The sequence below is a fragment of the Octopus bimaculoides genome, chromosome 16, assembly GCF_046866305.1.
Source record: "Octopus bimaculoides isolate indiv1 chromosome 16, ASM4686630v1, whole genome shotgun sequence".
In the NCBI taxonomy this organism is placed as follows: domain Eukaryota; kingdom Metazoa; phylum Mollusca; class Cephalopoda; order Octopoda; family Octopodidae; genus Octopus; species Octopus bimaculoides.
The window spans coordinates 11,425,407-11,443,279 of NC_142943.1; the positions used below are offsets into that span (position 1 = coordinate 11,425,407).

General features: G+C 40.4%; 1 protein-coding gene across 2 annotated transcripts in view; it reads left to right on the forward strand.

The window, feature by feature from the left end:
* LOC106882102 (uncharacterized) overlaps positions 1-15,413 on the forward strand; it is an 87,246-nt gene extending 71,833 nt beyond the window's left edge. For both annotated transcript variants that reach the window (XM_052973934.2, XM_052973935.2), the window contains 7 exons: positions 2,399-2,581; positions 3,441-3,989; positions 5,268-5,437; positions 6,097-6,244; positions 8,484-8,620; positions 10,294-10,426; positions 11,524-15,413. In XM_052973934.2, coding sequence (XP_052829894.1) covers positions 2,399-2,581; positions 3,441-3,989; positions 5,268-5,437; positions 6,097-6,244; positions 8,484-8,620; positions 10,294-10,426; positions 11,524-13,241 — 3,038 coding nt within the window. In that variant the 3' untranslated portion in view covers positions 13,242-15,413. The remainder of the gene's footprint in view (positions 1-2,398; positions 2,582-3,440; positions 3,990-5,267; positions 5,438-6,096; positions 6,245-8,483; positions 8,621-10,293; positions 10,427-11,523) is intronic.
* Positions 15,414-17,873: the final 2,460 nt, after the last annotated feature.

Here is a 17,873-nt window from a genome sequence, read left to right on the forward strand (position 1 = left end):
AAGGACTGCCTCTTCCTTGTACCACCACCACTACCACCACTATTATTGCCCTTCTTCCTCCTCCTCTTCCTAACGCCACAACCACCATCATATCCCTCCCTGCATTCTACCATTACCATTGCCGTCTCTATATAATCTATCCACCACCCCACTAAGCCTTTCCTCCTCCTCCACTCTCACCATCTCTAGATCATCCTCACCACCACCACCGCCACAGTCTCTCTTTCTCTCTCTCTCTCTCTCCCTCTCTCCAAACAGCAGACACTCACCCTGCTCTCTCCACCCACCCACCCTTCTAGCTTCCCCCCACCCTCCACTCTTAATTCTATCATCATCTCCACCATCTTCTTCTCTTCTTTACTTATAACTACCACCACCATTACTACTTTCACCACCACCCCTTCCTATCATCAGCACCATCACCATCACCCACATCATCTCCACTGTGATTCTAGTCACTGGTGCTGCCCCTTGCTGGCGCCTGGTCGTCTGAGATAAGAACATTGTATACAATGGCTTGCATGTGTTGCAAACTTGCTATGGCACTGACCTTCTGCTGTTGATTTGGTAGTAGTTACTGCAGCTGTTTTGTTGTTGATCCCCAGGTCGCCCCCCCCCAACACACACCTCCATCCTATGATCAGAGGCTTTCCATTGAAGATAATCTCATCTTTTTGTGTAATCCCTCTAAACTACTTCATTATGCTCTTCCCCCATTTTTTTTTAAAAAACAGTAGTGTGGTTTGTGTAGATTTGGCTGCTATTTCTAGCAACTCGAGCAGCCACATAGAAGTCTCTCTCATCCTTACTGTTAAGGTTGTCATTGCTTACCCTGGGTCACTTTAATCATGCGCACTTTTGATGACAACGCATTCCACCTGTGACCATCCCATCTCTGTCATCATGTTTTTGTTTCTTTATTGGAGAAGGTGCACAAACAGTGCATCTAAAATTAACAGCTAATGTCTTTTATTTAGACCATAAGATGCGATTTGAAAGAGAATTGGCTTCTATTTTTAATGGGTCAGGCAACCAACATAGAGCTTTCCTCATTGACTCCGGTGGCGGCAGCGGCAGTGACAGGGGTGGTGGTGTCGTCGGCTATTGATGTTGTTATAACCCAAAAGCTCTGTTCTGTCTGTTGCATAATCCCAAGTCTGATCAAGCATGCATATGATCAAAAGCTGATTACACAACCGCAGAGACAGTAAAGTGTACTATTGGAGATTTGGCTGTTATTTCTAGCACAGGGGTTTTCAAACTTTTTGACTTGCGGACCCCTTTATATTTCAGGCTTTACCTTTGGGACCTCCTTATAAACGCTTATGAAATTTATACATAAATATTTGCTTAAAATAACATATATTTTTTACATTTATTTATTTAACAGTATTTAACAAATAGGTTTATTGTCAATTAAAAGATTTCGATTAAAAAACATATATAAAATCAAATTGCCCATAAAATGTATTTGCTGTCCACGGACCCCCTGTCTTGTCCTTGCAGACCACAGTTTGAAAACCCCTGTTCAAGCAGGTCAAACGACCATGCAGAGGCACCTTTGGTAGTTCAGTTGATTCAATACAGTGGCTAGTGCAATGTTGATTGATGATGGTGTGGTGTGTTTGTTGGTAGTGTGATAGTTATAACGTTGACGTTGTTGTGTTGCACATTTCACATATTTGTTGTCTTGCGGTTCAACCTGATGTAACACAGCTACATGTTCAATGTGGGAGCTTGGTTATGGAAATTGAATTACCACATTCACTTATGTATAAGACACACCCCTAATTTAGTGGTAAATCTTGATACAAATTTTCTTTTTTTCCTTTCATAGTTTTAGCTTAGCCCCCTGTATAAATTACACCCCAGCTTTTACACTTAAAATCAAGTATAAAATAGGCATGGTAAGAAGCTTGCTTCCCTACAAAATGGTTCCAGGTTCAGTCCCCCTGCATGGCATCTTGGGCAAATGTCTTCTGTTATACCCTCAGGCCAAACAAAGCCTTATGGGTGGATTTGGTAGATGGAAACTGTATGTATGTATGTATGTATGCATGCATGCATGCATGCATGTATATATATATATATATATATATATATATACATACACACACAAGAGATTCTGAAAAGTTCCTGGCTTTCAAGATGTCATGAAAGGCCTGGTTGGAGGCTAAATCTTCCAAGTTGAAGAATCAGATGATCTTTACATCTGTATGTTCAAGTGGTTGGAAAGCATATATATATATATATATATATATATATATATATGCGTGTGTGTGTATATATGTATATACATATATATATAGAGAGAGAGAGAGACAGATAGATATTTATATATATATAATGCAGTGTAATAGTTATATTTACAGTTTGATTCTTTCTCTCTTTTTTTCAGATTGTTGGAGTTACACTGAATCTGAGAAGTGCAAAGATGAATGTGTCGCTCACTTAAACCATGCCAATGTTGACAAAAGGAATGACACTCCCATGTACTGCTGTTGCTCCGGTTATAGGTGCAATGCCAATTTCACACACGAAAACAAATCTATAAGCATTCCTCCCCTTTCACCAAATACAGGTAAGTACTGATTGGCAATGAGAGCAGAGTGGCTGGGAGATCCTTGAGCGGAGAGATAGATGATTGGTGGTGGTGGAGGTAGGGGTGAGAATGGGGCGTTGTGTGTCTGGGGTTGGTCATAGGTCCACCCACCCCCGACCCCCACCCGCTGTGTGGTTGTGATGGCGATTATGTTTCAGGTTGGATGCAGGTCTGTGGGGGTGGGAGGTATGGGGGGGGGGTGCTAGTGTGACTGGTGATGGAATGGATGATTGTGGCACTTGTAGCTGTGTATCAGTTGGGACTACGGAGTGGTGGGTGGTGTGATTGGTAAGGGAGAGGGGATTTAGTCAGGTGGTTATGATGGATGTGGTAGTGTGTGTGTATGTATATATATATATATGTGTGTGTGTGTGTGTGTGTACCTATATATGAGTGTATGGGATTTATAAAGTGTTAAACACTTCCAGTATGCAAATTAAGGATTCCTTCATAGAATAACTTCTGCATTTGTTGAGTATAGAAACAGTTTGGGTGCTTGTTTCTCTGGAGACTGTCAGAATGATGTAGAAGCCTCTGATGAGAACCCAATAAGGGTCAAAAATCAATTAAGGTTGTTCATCATTTTCTCAGTCTACGGAGAAATGGCTAAAATTTGCCGTGTTTATAATTATACCATATGTTATATATATATATATATACCTAGATAAATGTATGTGTGTATACCTACATATATATATATATTAGTGTGTGTGTGTATATATATATATATATATATATAAAACTATACAAGCACACACACAGCAAGATCTTTTGCTGTGTGTGGTTTACTTATCTCCCTGCAACTTAATTATGTCTCTCTCTCTTCTTTACTCTACAGTTCCTCCTGACATAGACAAGTTCAGTGAAAACACCATCCTCATCATTATAATATGCTTGTTCGGGGCCGGCAGCTTTATATTTATCCTCAGCTTCTGCATATACTGTGTCTACCGGAAACGGCAGCATCCACTGCCAGAAATCATGGAAGAGGCACCAAGTGCACCACCTGGCATCGACATTAGTAATGTGAAGATGCTGGACGTGATCGCAAAGGGAAAATACGGAGAGGTATGGTCCGGCAAGCTAAATGGTCTGCCTGTAGCTGTGAAGGTTTTCCACCATAACCACCGCCAGTTCTACAACAACGAGAAATATATCTATGCTTTGCCGTTCATGGAATTTGACAACCTACTCAAGTTCTATGGTGCAGATGAGCTGGTTAACAGTGAAGGGCTGCACCAATATTGCATTGTGCTTTCTTACGTGCCAAATGGTACACTAATGAATTACTTACGGGAGCACGCTGTCGACTGGTCAGAAATGTGTCGCATCATACTCTCCCTCACTCGGGGCTTGGCCCATCTGCATCTGGACATCACCAAGGGAGGTATGTACATTACAGTATGCTTTATTGCATCAGGAAATGCAATTGCACACAATCTGTTGCAACACAAGTCATTGATGTAGTTTGTTCTTGTATTGTTGTTGTTGTTTTTTGTTTATTGTATTTGTGTATGTGTTTTTTTTTGCTCGCTTAGCAAATATGCTCATCATTGTCAAAATCATCATCATCATTATCAACATCAATATCCCAGAGTAGTTATATAATTATCGCCACCCACTTTTAATTAAACCTGTTCACTACCATCACTATATATGTTTTCAAATTTCAGCACAAGGCCAGCAAGTTCAGGAGAGGGGGCACATGCACGCACACACACACACACACACACACACACACACTATGATGAGTATAAAGGGATATATTATCCAGGTGGGTACCATAAGAGTTCTCAAGTATACTCCAGATTCCGGCTAACCGCATCAAGAATCGCTTAGGATCAGCAATCCCATTGTAATTCTTCTGATGGGTATATCCGGGTTCACTTTATTGGATTATGAAGTGTAAATCCAAAGCAATTACAAAGAATATGGAGACTGGTACATCTTCGAATTTTTCTTTTAATTTTAACAGTCAACTATCCAGCATAATTAGTTAAAATGATCAACATGTGTTTCTGCTGCATACAGAATGTGCAGTTGCAAATGCAACCTGCAATATTTTTGCTCTGCACTTTTATTCAGGGTCTTTCCAAAAGTATGAAACACACATACGAGGTCAGAGGAGCTGTATATGTCTGTGTGTCCTGTCTGTTTTTGTCCCCTCCCCACCACAATCACTGCTTGACAACTGGTGTTGGTGTGTTTACATCCCTGTAACTTAGTGGTTCAGCAAGAGAGAGTGATGGAATAAGTACTAGGCTTGGGGTCGATTTGTTCGACTAACACTCCTCAAGGCGGTGCTCCAGCATGGCCACAGTCAAATGACTGAAACAAGTAAAAGAATAAAAGGCTATATATAAGCAAAACACTAAACTTCCCCTGCCCTCTAACTACCTGACAGCTCAAAGAGTACAGAGAAGAGGAGAAAGGCTGGGGATCCCTAAACTAGTCAGGTATATCAAAGTGTAATTCCGGGTGGTATGTGTGCTGTGATAACATAGCACAGTTCTCTGACCCCCAGCCCCTGTTGCACCATTCAACCAATGCCAACTTGGAAAATGAACATTAAATGATGACGATGATGATGATGAATGAATCAGTTTGATTAACTAATCTCATTGATAAGCATTGTCAACTCAATCATTGCTGGTTTACATTTCAGATAAGGTGAAACCTGCCATTGCTCACCGAGACTTCAATTCAAGGAATGTCCTCATTCGACCCAACTTGAGTTGTGTCGTGGCAGACTTGGGATTCTGCATGGCAACCATGGGTTCCAAATTGATTCGGAATGGCTATTCTGAGAGTGCTGAGCAGTCTTCGCTCACTGATGTAAGTATTCTAGATCCGACAACTGAATTACTGCCATGCTTGTGTATACCTGAGTTAGTGTGTGTGTGTGAGTATGTGAGAATCAGTGTATGTGTGCGTGTGAGTTTGTGTGTGTGTGTGCATGTACAAGTTGGTGTGTGCATATATATATATGTGTGCATGTGTATATGTGTGTAATGTATATGTGTGAGTCAGTGTATACATGTGTTAGTCTTTTTTCTTGTACTGCTGAATTACTGCCATGCTTGTGTATGCCTGAGTCAGGGCTTGTATGTGTGTGTGAGTATGTGAGAATCTCTGTGTGTGAGAGTTTGTGTGTGTATATGTGAGTCAGTATGTGAGTGTGGGTGTGGGTGTGGGTGTGTGTGTACAAGTTGGTGTGTGCATGTATATATGTGTGCATGTGTATATGTGGGTGCATGTGTATGTGTGTGTAATGTATATGTGTGAGTCAGTGTACATATGTGTTAGTCGTTTTTCTTGTACAGTTTCATCACACAAAGTCAGACATATTACATACATATGTTGTGGTTGTGGTTGTTGTTGTGGTTGTTGTTGTTATATGGTTTATTCTGCTTCAACACTCAGCTTCACAATTTCCTTTCCCAATGTTTTCATTCGTTATTGTATCTAATCCATTTGTTTTGTTTCATTGGCAGGTTGGGACTGTACGTTATATGGCCCCTGAGCTGCTGGACGGTGCTGTCAACTTACGTGACTGCGAGGCTTCTCTTAAACAGATAGACGTCTATTCTTTGGGGCTGGTTCTCTGGGAAATTGCATCTCGCTGTTCTGATCTTTGGCAAGGTAACCAGAGCACAGGTTTTATTTGTGCATGTATATGATGCTCTGTGTGTATGTGTGTGTGTGTGTGTGTGTGTGTGTGTGTGTGTGTGTGTGCACATCTCTTCACTGTCGGATTATGTGTGAGTGAATGTGTGTGTTTGTAATCTTGTGTGTTTATTAATTGTCTGTGTTACTTTTTGTATGTGTGAGTGAGTACATGTTATTTTTTGTATGTGTGTGGCTGTGACTGTGTGTTATTGTATTTGTATGTATGTAGTCTTTTGAGTTCATGTATGTATGTGGTAACTTTTTATTCTATCTTGCAGTATGTATGTGGGAGCGGGGGTGCGCGCAGGTGTGTGCATACTGGTGGCATTGGAGCATATCAAGTGTCAGCTGGTGTTGCAAAATACTTACAGTAGCTAATACGACAGAAGTATGCTAATGATGTCGGACTGCTGATGTCCTTGTATTGTTGACTACACAGCACGACAACAGATTGTCACAAATTAGGAAGTGTGACAAAAATTCTCTAGTATCCATATAATGTGACAACAGGACTCTATTGACAGGTGATAACAAACAAAATAAACAAAATAACCGACACAGTTTTGCAAGATATGACAGGAATGTTTTAATGTCTATGTAATCAGACAGGAGACTTGTAGTGCCTATGTGATGATGTGACACGGTCCCCTACATTAGTGCTACTCAAAGCGGTGGTCTGCAAACTGGTGCCGGTCTGCGAGCCATCAGCTGCCGGTATGCAGCAAGTTTCCAGGAAAGAAAGAAACGTTATAAAATGCTTGTTATATTGTAGTATTTACTCTTTTACTCTTTTACTTGTTTCAGTCATTTGACTGCAGCCATACTGGAGCACCGCCTTTAGTCAAATCAAATCGACCCCAGGACATATTCTTTGTAAGCCTAGTACTTATTCTATCGGTCTCTTTTTGCCGAACCGCTAAGTTACGGGGACGTAAACACACCAGCATCGGTTGTCAAGCGATGGTGGGGGGACAAACACAGACACACACACACATATATATATATATACATATATACGACGGGCTTCTTTCAGTTTCCATCTACCAAATCCACTCACAAGGCTTTGGTCGGCCCGAGGCTATAGTAGAAGACACTTGCCCAAGGTGCCACGCAGTGGGACTGAACCCGGAACCATGTGGTTCGTAAGCAAGCTACTTACCACGCAGCCACTCCTGCACCTATTTGTTTACAAAGTAAATATAAGATAAAAAAAAATTGTCAACTTTTATTATATTCATTATATATATTGTTTCCAGTATATATTAATATTACTAAGAATCATTACTGGTCCCTGGCACACTGGGAAAAAAAAACTGCTGGTACTCCATATCAGATAGTTTGAGAAGTACTGCCCTACATGTTGCGATGGCTTTTGATTGTAAAATGTAACAAAAGATTTTAAGTAGTTGGAAGAGGTGAAAGAAATGCATTTGTAACTTTGTGGACATGATGGAAACCGACTGGTAACTGATGTGACAGAATTGTAAAAACCCTTTATATGATTGAGATGTGCTTAGGACTTGAAGCACAAAAGAAATATTCCTGTGACTGGAGAATGACAGAACTTTGCAGATGACTTATGTAGTGTGACAGTGCTCTCTACTGATGACCATGTCATGTAAGAGTGACCTTTTGATGACTATAGAGGATCATGGCACCCTGTTATAAAGATCCTCCTGAGCCATATAGATACATAGAGCTAGTTTCCTGGTTTCTGACACATACATAGAGCTAGTTTCCTAGTTTTTGACACATACGAGAGCTAGTTTCCTGGTTTCTGACACATACGTAGAGCTAGTTTCCTGGTTTCTGTAATGTATATATTCGCCACTGGACAAGATGCTAGTCCATATCAGGAATGCTGGGCAATGTGAAACGAAGTGTTATGCTCAAGAACACAACCCATCATGCGGTCCAGGCATTGAATCTACAATCTTATGATCATGAGTCCGATACCCTAACCACTAAGCCACATACCTCCACCATGTTACCTTGTGTGACAATATTCTAATGATAACTATGTGGTGTAATAGTGATCTGTTCTTGGTTCTATGATGTAACGATGATTATGTAGCTTATACTTTTATACTAATGACTATGCGATGTGATTGGAGACTAATGAGAAATTGCAATGTTGCAGGCTAAAATAATAGCCAAGCCATTGTGATTATTGCTGGATGTTATACTCTGTATATTCTGTACTTCATAACAGGGGTTCCAGTTCCTGAATATATGCTACCTTATCAAGCCGAAGTAGGTATTCATCCGTCATTTGAAGAGATGCAGATTTTGGTTTCAGCAAACAAGAAACGCCCATGGCTTCCAGACATGTGGAAAGACTCAAACGTGGTTAGTGTCATTTCTACAACTGTTATCTCTATCATCAACCATTAGCCTAACACCAAAACATTTACCCAAATTGTTTGTCTAATACTAAATTCTCTTCCTCCTCCTTCTCCTCTCTTTGTCTACCTCATGTGTGTGTGTGTGTGTTTGGACAACTGGTTTCCTATATTGGGATGACTTTTTGCAACTCTATATTATATAATCAATTAAACACAAACTCTGACCCAATCCCAAAAATGAAAATCCAGCAATATTAAGTTACAGCGATTTACATTCTGGGTTCAAATCAGTCAGCTATGCTTTTCATCCCCCCTGGATCAATGAAATAAAGCACCAGTCAAGTACAGGGGCTGATTTAATCAACTGTTTTTTTTTTCTCTTCACCCAAATTTCTGGCCTGTACCTTTGCCAGAAATAATTATAACTTTCTGAGTTCAGATCCCCCACAAGGTCAAATTTGCCTTTCATCCCTGCAGGGTTGATGAAATAAAACACAAATCAGATCAATGGTATCAACTAGCCCCCTTCCCTCAAAACTGCTGTCCTCATGTCTAAATCTGAAACATTATTATTAATTAAGGCAATGAGCTGGCAGAATCGTTAGCATGCTGGACAAAATGCTAAGCAGTATTTCGTCTGTCTTTATGTTCTGAGTTCAAATTCTGCCAAGGTCAACTTAGTTTTTCATCCTTTCAGGCTCAATAAATTAAGTACCAGTAAAACACTGGGGATCAATATAATCGACTATTTCCCTCTCCTAGATTTCAGTCTTTGTGCCTATAGAAGAAAAGATTATTATTATTATCATATTATTATTATTATTATCATCGGTGGAGAGGAAAGTGCTCCCTCCTAGTGAATTTGTGAAAAGATGGGTGACTATGACAAAAATGGTAAGAGTAAATGGCCCAACTCTAAGTATATGCCGATAGATTGGAGAGCAACAGTTGGGAAAAAGCTTGTGCCTTTGGGGTACAGGATAATCCTGGGTTTGTGAGGTTCCTTGATTGGACTTTCTCTTGTGTTAGGAGGACTGCATCATTCATATGTATACATACTTTATATACTATGTAAAGAATAAAAATTTTTGAATGGTACAACAATGCACTATAATACAAAAAATGGACTATATACCTGTTGTAAATTTAGTTATCCATAGTCCGATGATATTTCGGAATACAATTCCTTCTTCAGATATTCTGAGATGGAGTCGCTGCTATAATCTGTTTTCCAACGGCTTTTCTTTTTTCGGAAGCCGAATCTATAAAATAGATTATTGAAGCGACTGCATCTAAGAATATCTGAAGAAGGAATTGTATTCCGAAATATCATCAGACTATGGATAACTAAATTTCAACAGGTCTATAGTCCGTTTTTTTGTATTATAGTGCATTTTTGTACCATTCAAAACTTTTTATTCTTTACGAACAATACACAATGCTTCAAGCGAACTACAATACTCTCCTATTTATATACTTTGTATATTTTTATCACATTTCACAGGCTTTTCCATGTCTTTCACCTCATTTCATATGTAAATCCCTACACAAATTGTTGCTAGTCCTTGTGATGTCCCCACCTAATCTATGCTCCTGTGACTAGTAAAAGAAATCCTTATTATTGTTATTATTATTATTTACTAATCTAGTGGGGTTTTTTTGTTGTTTTTTTTGCAGGCTATCCACACTTTGAAAGAAACAATTGAAGACTGCTGGGATCATGATGCTGAGGCCAGGCTCACTTCATTTTGTGTCATTGAAAGAATCTCGGATCTGTCTGCAATGTCTCCTCATGATTCTCGATTAAAAGGTCAGCACTCATTCCATTCTTAAAGATGTAACTTGTCATCTATATTTATGTGACACACTGTTGTTGCTGTGCCCAGCGTCGCCTTCCTGGCAGTTGTGCCGGTGGCACGTGTAAAGACATTCGAGCGAGATCATTGCCAGTGCCGCTGGACTGGCTCCTGTGCAGGTGGCACGTAAAATACACCATTTTGAGCGTGGCCGTTGCCAGTACCGCCTGACTGGCCATCATGCCGGTGACACGTAAAAGCACCCACTACACTCTCGGAGTGGTTAGTGTTAGGAAGGGCATCCAGCTGTAGAAACTCTGCCAAATCAGATTGGAGCCTGGTGTAGCCACCTGGTCCACCAGTCCTCAGTCAAATCGTCCAACCCATGCTAGCATGGAAAGTGGACGTTAAACGATGATGATGATGATGATGATATATATATATCATCATCATCATCATCATTTAACATCTGCTATCCATACTGTTATGTGTTGGACAATGTGAGAGGAGCTGGCCAGCCAAGGAGCTGCACCAGGCCCCAATTGTCTGATTTGGCTTGGTTTCTATGGCTGGATGCCCTTCATAACACCAACTACATTACAGAGTGTGCTGGGTGCTTTTTACATGCCACTAGCACCAGTGCATTTTTGTAGCATTGGCACAAGTGTATTTTACATGGAGCCAGCACCTGCAAGACAAAGGGCACCAGTGTGTGTGTGTGTGTTTTGTGTACCCTTGTCTTGTCATCATGTTATGAATACAAATGTGCATCACCCTCACACAAATGATGTTGTTTGTTTCTCATCTACTGTGGTCAAACATCACCTTCCTTGGACAAACAAATGAGAGTTCACGACAGGAAGTGCATCTGGCCAAAAAAAAATCTGCCTCAACAAATTCTGCAAGCATGAAAAAAATTAACATTAAGCAATGATGATGATGACGATGATGGTGGTGGTGGTGGTGATGATGATGATGAATGTAATAGTGGTGATAATGATGTTGATGGTGGCAGTGTTATCTTAGAATTATATATGTATAAAGTTTGTCTGTGAATTTTGCATCTTCTCATGCTAAGAATCATTCTTTTTACCTTTTTTATCTTCTCTAGGTGTGACACCAACTCTGAATTCTACCTCCACACACATCACAGTGTCTGAAGATGCTGCAGGAATTTCTGCAGTTCAGAGGAATTGCTACCTTGCCACGTCTAGTGTTACTGCCGAGAATGGTAACTCATTGCCAACAGAGAACAGCATGGCCCCTTTGATAAGCCAGGGAAGCAGTGGAGAGAATACTTTAAATGGACAAGCAAGAAACTCTTGGACACCACAAGAGAAAAGCATGTCTGCCGTAACAACAGAAACTATGCTGACTCTTAGCCCTTCCCAGTCTGACCCTCCTCCAGACTACCACAGCATTGCACCCCATGGTCCTCCATTGAGTGATCCACCACCACACTATGAAAACGAAACGCAAATTGGCTACAATTTCTCCAAAATACCAAACACAAGCCTTGTGAATGGTCAGCCACGTAACACATGGTTGACCCCTGATAACATTTCAACAGCGCACACAAACACTGCTTTATTGTCTTCCTCTGATTCAGACCCCCCACCGAAATATCTGAACATTAACCATGCCAAAACGAACACTGTGATTCAGCCACATCAGGGTCGAAACCCTACAGTCGAACGTAACACTCACAAAAGAAGCGATGAAGAGCTGACCGTGTCAGGAAACACTCTGATTTCTGCCAGCGCCAAACGAGAACAAGAACAAAAGGAGCAATCTCTAAGTGCACCTACTTCTCAGTTTCATGACGATCCTTTTGACAGTGGACCCGACAATGTAGAAAGTTCTCTAGTCCACAATGAGACGTTCAACTACCATCGCAATGCTCCTATCCAATACTTACAAAATCAAGTACACAGCGATGGTCCACTTGTACGACCCAAAATTGCCAATGTCCCTGGCAACGGAGTACCTTACAGTAAGTTAGCCATCAATGAGAAAACACCAAAATCTATCTTCAAATGCAAAAAGCCTAAAGATTTCACCAGTAGGTTGACACAACTGGGGAAAAACTTACTGTCTCGCAGCAGCCAGAGTATTGATGGGAAGCATGGCCGAGATAAAAATAGTCGTCGTTCAACTGATCGGTCTGGTTACATCAACCTGATAGCTTCACCTCAGCAACCGGTTCAAACTGAAGTATGTCTTCAGAATGGCAGTACAGTTGTGCTCCCAGTTAGTAACACAGTGTCTTCATCTGTGATGACCACTGCAGAGCAGGACAGACTTGGGTTAACAGAAATGGGTGTGGCAAACACCACAACCATTCATCAAAATGGCCATATTCCTACTGGTGCAGTCGATGCACAAGTTAGAAATATATCTGATTCCAGTGCAGATGATGCACCCAGCAACACAAAATGTCCACCAGCTTATTTAAACAAAACAGCTAACCCTGTGAACAGCTGCAATGAACTGACTGATATGAAGTCACAGCGGCCCACATCCCTTCCCCTCAAAGTCCACAACAACCCACCACCTGACAGTACGGCCCAGTTGCCTGTAAATCAGACTCAAGCCACGTCAGATCCCAGCGAAAAGATCCGCAACCGAATTAAGACTCCCTTAAAGATCAATCGCAACAGACTGTCGTTGTACGATGACCGTGTCATGTCGCGGAGCTGTGAAGACTCTGTTACTGAACCGAGCAGATTTCGACTGAGCAACTCCAGCTACAGCTTGCAACAATTCGACACAAGCACCACCAACACCAACACTGCAAACAGACATGACTTACACACAGAACAGTGCTGACACTTATTACCTCGGTTCCTTTAACGGGTGGAATCGTGAGATGATAAGTTGATATGATGGGTGGGTGGGTGATCAGGGGGGCCCCCTTCAGTTTCTTCTCAAAGATCCTGCCAAAGATTTAACTATACCAAACTTTATATTATTGTCAATTTTCGTTTCGTTTTCTTTATTTTTATTTTGGCTTCATCAAACTAATCAGCGATTTTTTTTTTTTTTAAATCTCTTTCATTTCCTCGTTTTATCCTACATTCCCCCACCCTTCATTGCATCCCTCCCATCCAGCTGCCACCCTAATCTTTTGTCATGGTTCCTCTTTGCCTGAAAAAATCTCTAACAATTTCTCAGTGGTTCACAAACATTCAGTCTTAGACACACACATATATATATAATATGCATTTATATTATTTGTGTGTGAGTATGTATATATGTGCATACCTGCATAGCAGCATATGCACACAAACACATCCACATATACAAACATACCTTTCCAATCTGTACAGTATTACAGACCCAGGAGTGAGTGGGTGAAGCCAACGCCAGATATGAAGCAGCCTGTTTGTGAGATGTTTGATTGAGGAGTTGAAAGATTAGCTTATTTCGTGCAGTTGATAAAACTGATTCTTTCGATTGCTACAACAGATCTGTTTAAACAAACCTAGAACCTTGGGGTTGAAATTAATTACAGAAAGACATAGGGTTGTGTGAGTTTTGAGTAAAAAGGGTCTATGGTGAAAGTGTTTGGTTTCTGAGGAAAATGTTCTTTTGGAGGCTAATTTTCTTACCTTGTTTGTCCACCGATGAGATCTAAAGCAGAACACATGGTCAAGTTGATAAAAATGGTGTTCAGGCTATGACTCTGCATTTAAAGGGCGCTCAATTCCAGCCGAATTTAGTGATACCTAATGTGAGATATGTGTCTGTGTATATGCATTTGTATATGTATTTGTGTGTGTGTGCGTCAGGGTCACTGTTTCATGTCCCTTTCTTTTTAACTTCTAAGAATTATTTTATCAGACTACCAGTCTCCTTCAAAGCAGCAAATCAAACCCTTACAAAACCCCTAGATCAACTTTTCCTAACAACTCAAACTGATGTCTGAAGCCATTAGATCCGGTGATGGATTTCTTCTTACCTCTACAAGTTGATGGCTACTTGATGGTCCATTGCTGTCCATAGATCTCTCGGAGGGCTTTCATGCCCTGCCAGTTGTTGTTTGTCCATAACTATATTCATTGCCATCCACCAGTTTTACAAGTTGCCACTGAAAAGACTGTGGGGTCACCATCCACAGATTTCCTAGCACCACAAAGTCGCCAACTACTCAAACGCCACAACCCTAAACCTCTACATCTCCTCACTACTAATAGTATTACCACCACCACTACTACTACTACTACTACCACCACTCCCAACCCAAGCAAATCTGCTGCTACCACATCAACAGCACTACACATTCACAACTGTCTTTAAATCAGTATGATGAGAAGAACCAGTCATAAACATGGTAATAGCTCTGAAGAGGACAAAACATGCAAATAGTCACCTTACAATAATCTTCAACAGTTTATGACAGTTGTTGTTTAGCTCCAGGCCAGACCTGATCTAAAACTGTTCCAGCCATGACCATCCCACCTCTTCTTTTCAGATGTAGTATATCTAGGACTACATTTATTGATGTATCCTTTCAGTCTTTGTTTTTGTTTTTTTTTTTCTTTCTTTTAAAGACAGTTGGGTGGGATTTGAAGTCGAAGGAGTTTTGGCTGCCGTCTTCTAGTGGGGCGAGTAACTGCATAGAATTTTTCCCTGGGTCCCTTCATTAGCTCGAGTTTTTTCTGGTAAGATAAGTAAGTACATGGAGTGACAGATTTCTAAGAAAGACAAGAATTTGGTTGCTTTACAGCAGCAATGCCATGTGATGTTGTATAAAAGTGAAGATGTGTTAGTGTTTCCTACTCAAACACAGACGTCGCCATGTTTGTGACAAAACTACTACAACTACTACAATTACAACAACTAGCCACCTTCTCTTTCTTCTTCTTCTTCTTCTTCTTCACATGCTGCTGTTTACACAAACATTTATTTTTGATTTTATGTTGTTTATTTTAAATTCTCTTTTTTTTTTAAATCTAAATCTTTTATTGATTGTACATAAAGACTGACATAACATCTTTACCTTGTAATTATTGTTGTTGTTGCTGCTGTTGTTGTTAGTTATTTAGGTAAAAAGGTTATGCAATCACTTGGGAAAAGTTAACTGAAGGCAGAACAGCCTGGAAAACCTCAGCGAGCAAAGGGGTCAAACAGCTGAAGGAAGAAAGTATCCTGTCCCTTGAAACAAATCCCCAAAGAAAGAAAGACAACACACTGCAGCTCTGCAGCACCTTCCTAGCTTTCAGATTTTGCAGCAGAACTTGCTCATCAAACATAGGAAGGATCAGCCATGACAGAAGCTGCAGGACGAAGACTACAAGTACCTAATTAAAACATTGTCCACTGCTTAGACCATCTATCAAGATGTAAAGAGCCATGTGTAGATATATATATATATATATATATAATTTTCATCATCCTCATCTTAAGGTGTATGTATGTATGTATATATATATATATATATATATATATATAAAGGTGCAGGAGTGGGTGTGTGGTAAGTAGCTTGCTTACCAACCACATGGTTCCGGGTTCAGTCCCACTGCATGACACTTTGGGCAAGTGTCTTCTACTATAGCCTCGGGCCGACCAAAGCCTTGTGAGTGGATTTGGTAGACAGAAATTGAAAGAAGCCTGTCGTATATATGTATGTGTATATATATATATATATATATATGTGTGTGTGTGTGTGTGTTTGTCCCTCCAACATCGCTTGAGAACCAATGCTAGTGTGTTTACGTCCCCGTAACTTAGTGGTTCAGCAAAAGAGACGGATAGAATAAGTACTAGGCTTATAAAGAATAAGTCCTGGGGTCGATTTGCTCGACTAAAGGCGGTGCTCTAGCATGGCTGCAGTCAAATGACTGAAACAAGTAAAAAAAAAAAGAAGATATATATATATAAATACCTTATGGGTTTTCTAACATTGGCACTGATCACATCTAACCCACCAAAAGTAATAAAACATATTTGAGGCTTAACCTGCAAAACATACAGAAACTGGTCTACTACTGCAAATTTTAATGAAGTGAATCAGCATAGACTGATGTGGCAACAAAAAACAAGAAGATAAGCCAATAAATTTACCCACATGAAAAAAGTACCATCCTTTCATTTGCAAGTGTCATTCTGTTGTTTTGACTGCTTGTAACTGTTGAGCAAAGATGGTGCATTAGTTGCTTACTACATTATCCTTGCCACATTGGTTGATTATAAGATTGCATTGAGTGAACATCTCTAGCCTTTTACTGCAAGATGATGTACTCAATAGAAGGAAGAGTGGAAATTGTGGAAGTGTATGTAAGAGCAGGCTCTCTTAAGCCAATGCATGAAATTCAAATGCTGGTTAAGGAACGGCGTGCTATGAAGCCAGTGCACATGGCTCCAAAATAAAGAGACCCTTCAGTTCAAACACCAGAAGTTATTCAGGACATTCACAGCAGTCTCACATAAGCTGGAGGTTATGCCAATAGTTGTTGAAAGTCTAAAGTTGAAGTCATATCGTTTAGCAAACGCACAATTAAAAGTGGATGACGAGCAAACAAATTTATTTCTGTATTTATACAACACTACGGAACTAGGCTACTTTTTCATGTGCCACTCTGTACATTAAGGTCTTGACCCAATGTGAGGTTTGATTCGCGTGCACGCACGCTTGTTTCTCTGTACATCATCATTATCAGTCCGTTTTCCATGCTGGCATGGTTTGGACGGTTTGACTGAGGTCTGGAGAGCCAGTGGCTGCACCAGGCTGCAATCTGATCTAGCAATGTTTCTACAGCTGGATGCTCTTCCTAACACCAACCGCTCCGAGAGTGTAGTGGGTGATTTTTACATGCCACCAGCACAGAAGCCAGTCAAGTGGGCCTGGCATCAATCACGTTCGGACAAACAGACACAGAGATATACGGGGACCAGTCAGGGGTTACTGACATCGGCCACGTTTGGATGGTGCTTTTTACGTGCCACCAGCACAAGAGCCAGTCAGGGGACACTGGCCACAGCTACGATATTGGTTTTACTTGATTCAACAGGTCTTCTCAAGCATTTCATATCACACAACACATCAGGGGTACTCTTAACTGGGCCAGGTCTTCTCAATCACAGCATATTTCAAAAGGTCTCAGTCTTTTTATACACACACACACACACATATATATATACTTGGAAGAGGATGCATGGCATTCAATCATATAATAATATAAACAGTATATATATATGCATATATACATACGTATATGTACATACTTACATAGATGTATATATATATATTATTTGTATATATATATATATATCTGACAGATTGATGCTGTATAGGTAATGTAAGTAGATTATATTATCATCATCACTTAATACCTGTATTCCTTGCTGGCATGGATTGAACTATATATAGATAGATAGATAGTTTTATATGTACATATCTATGTATGTATATCTCTGTGTCTGTTTGTCCCCCACTACTGCTTGACAACCGATGGTGGT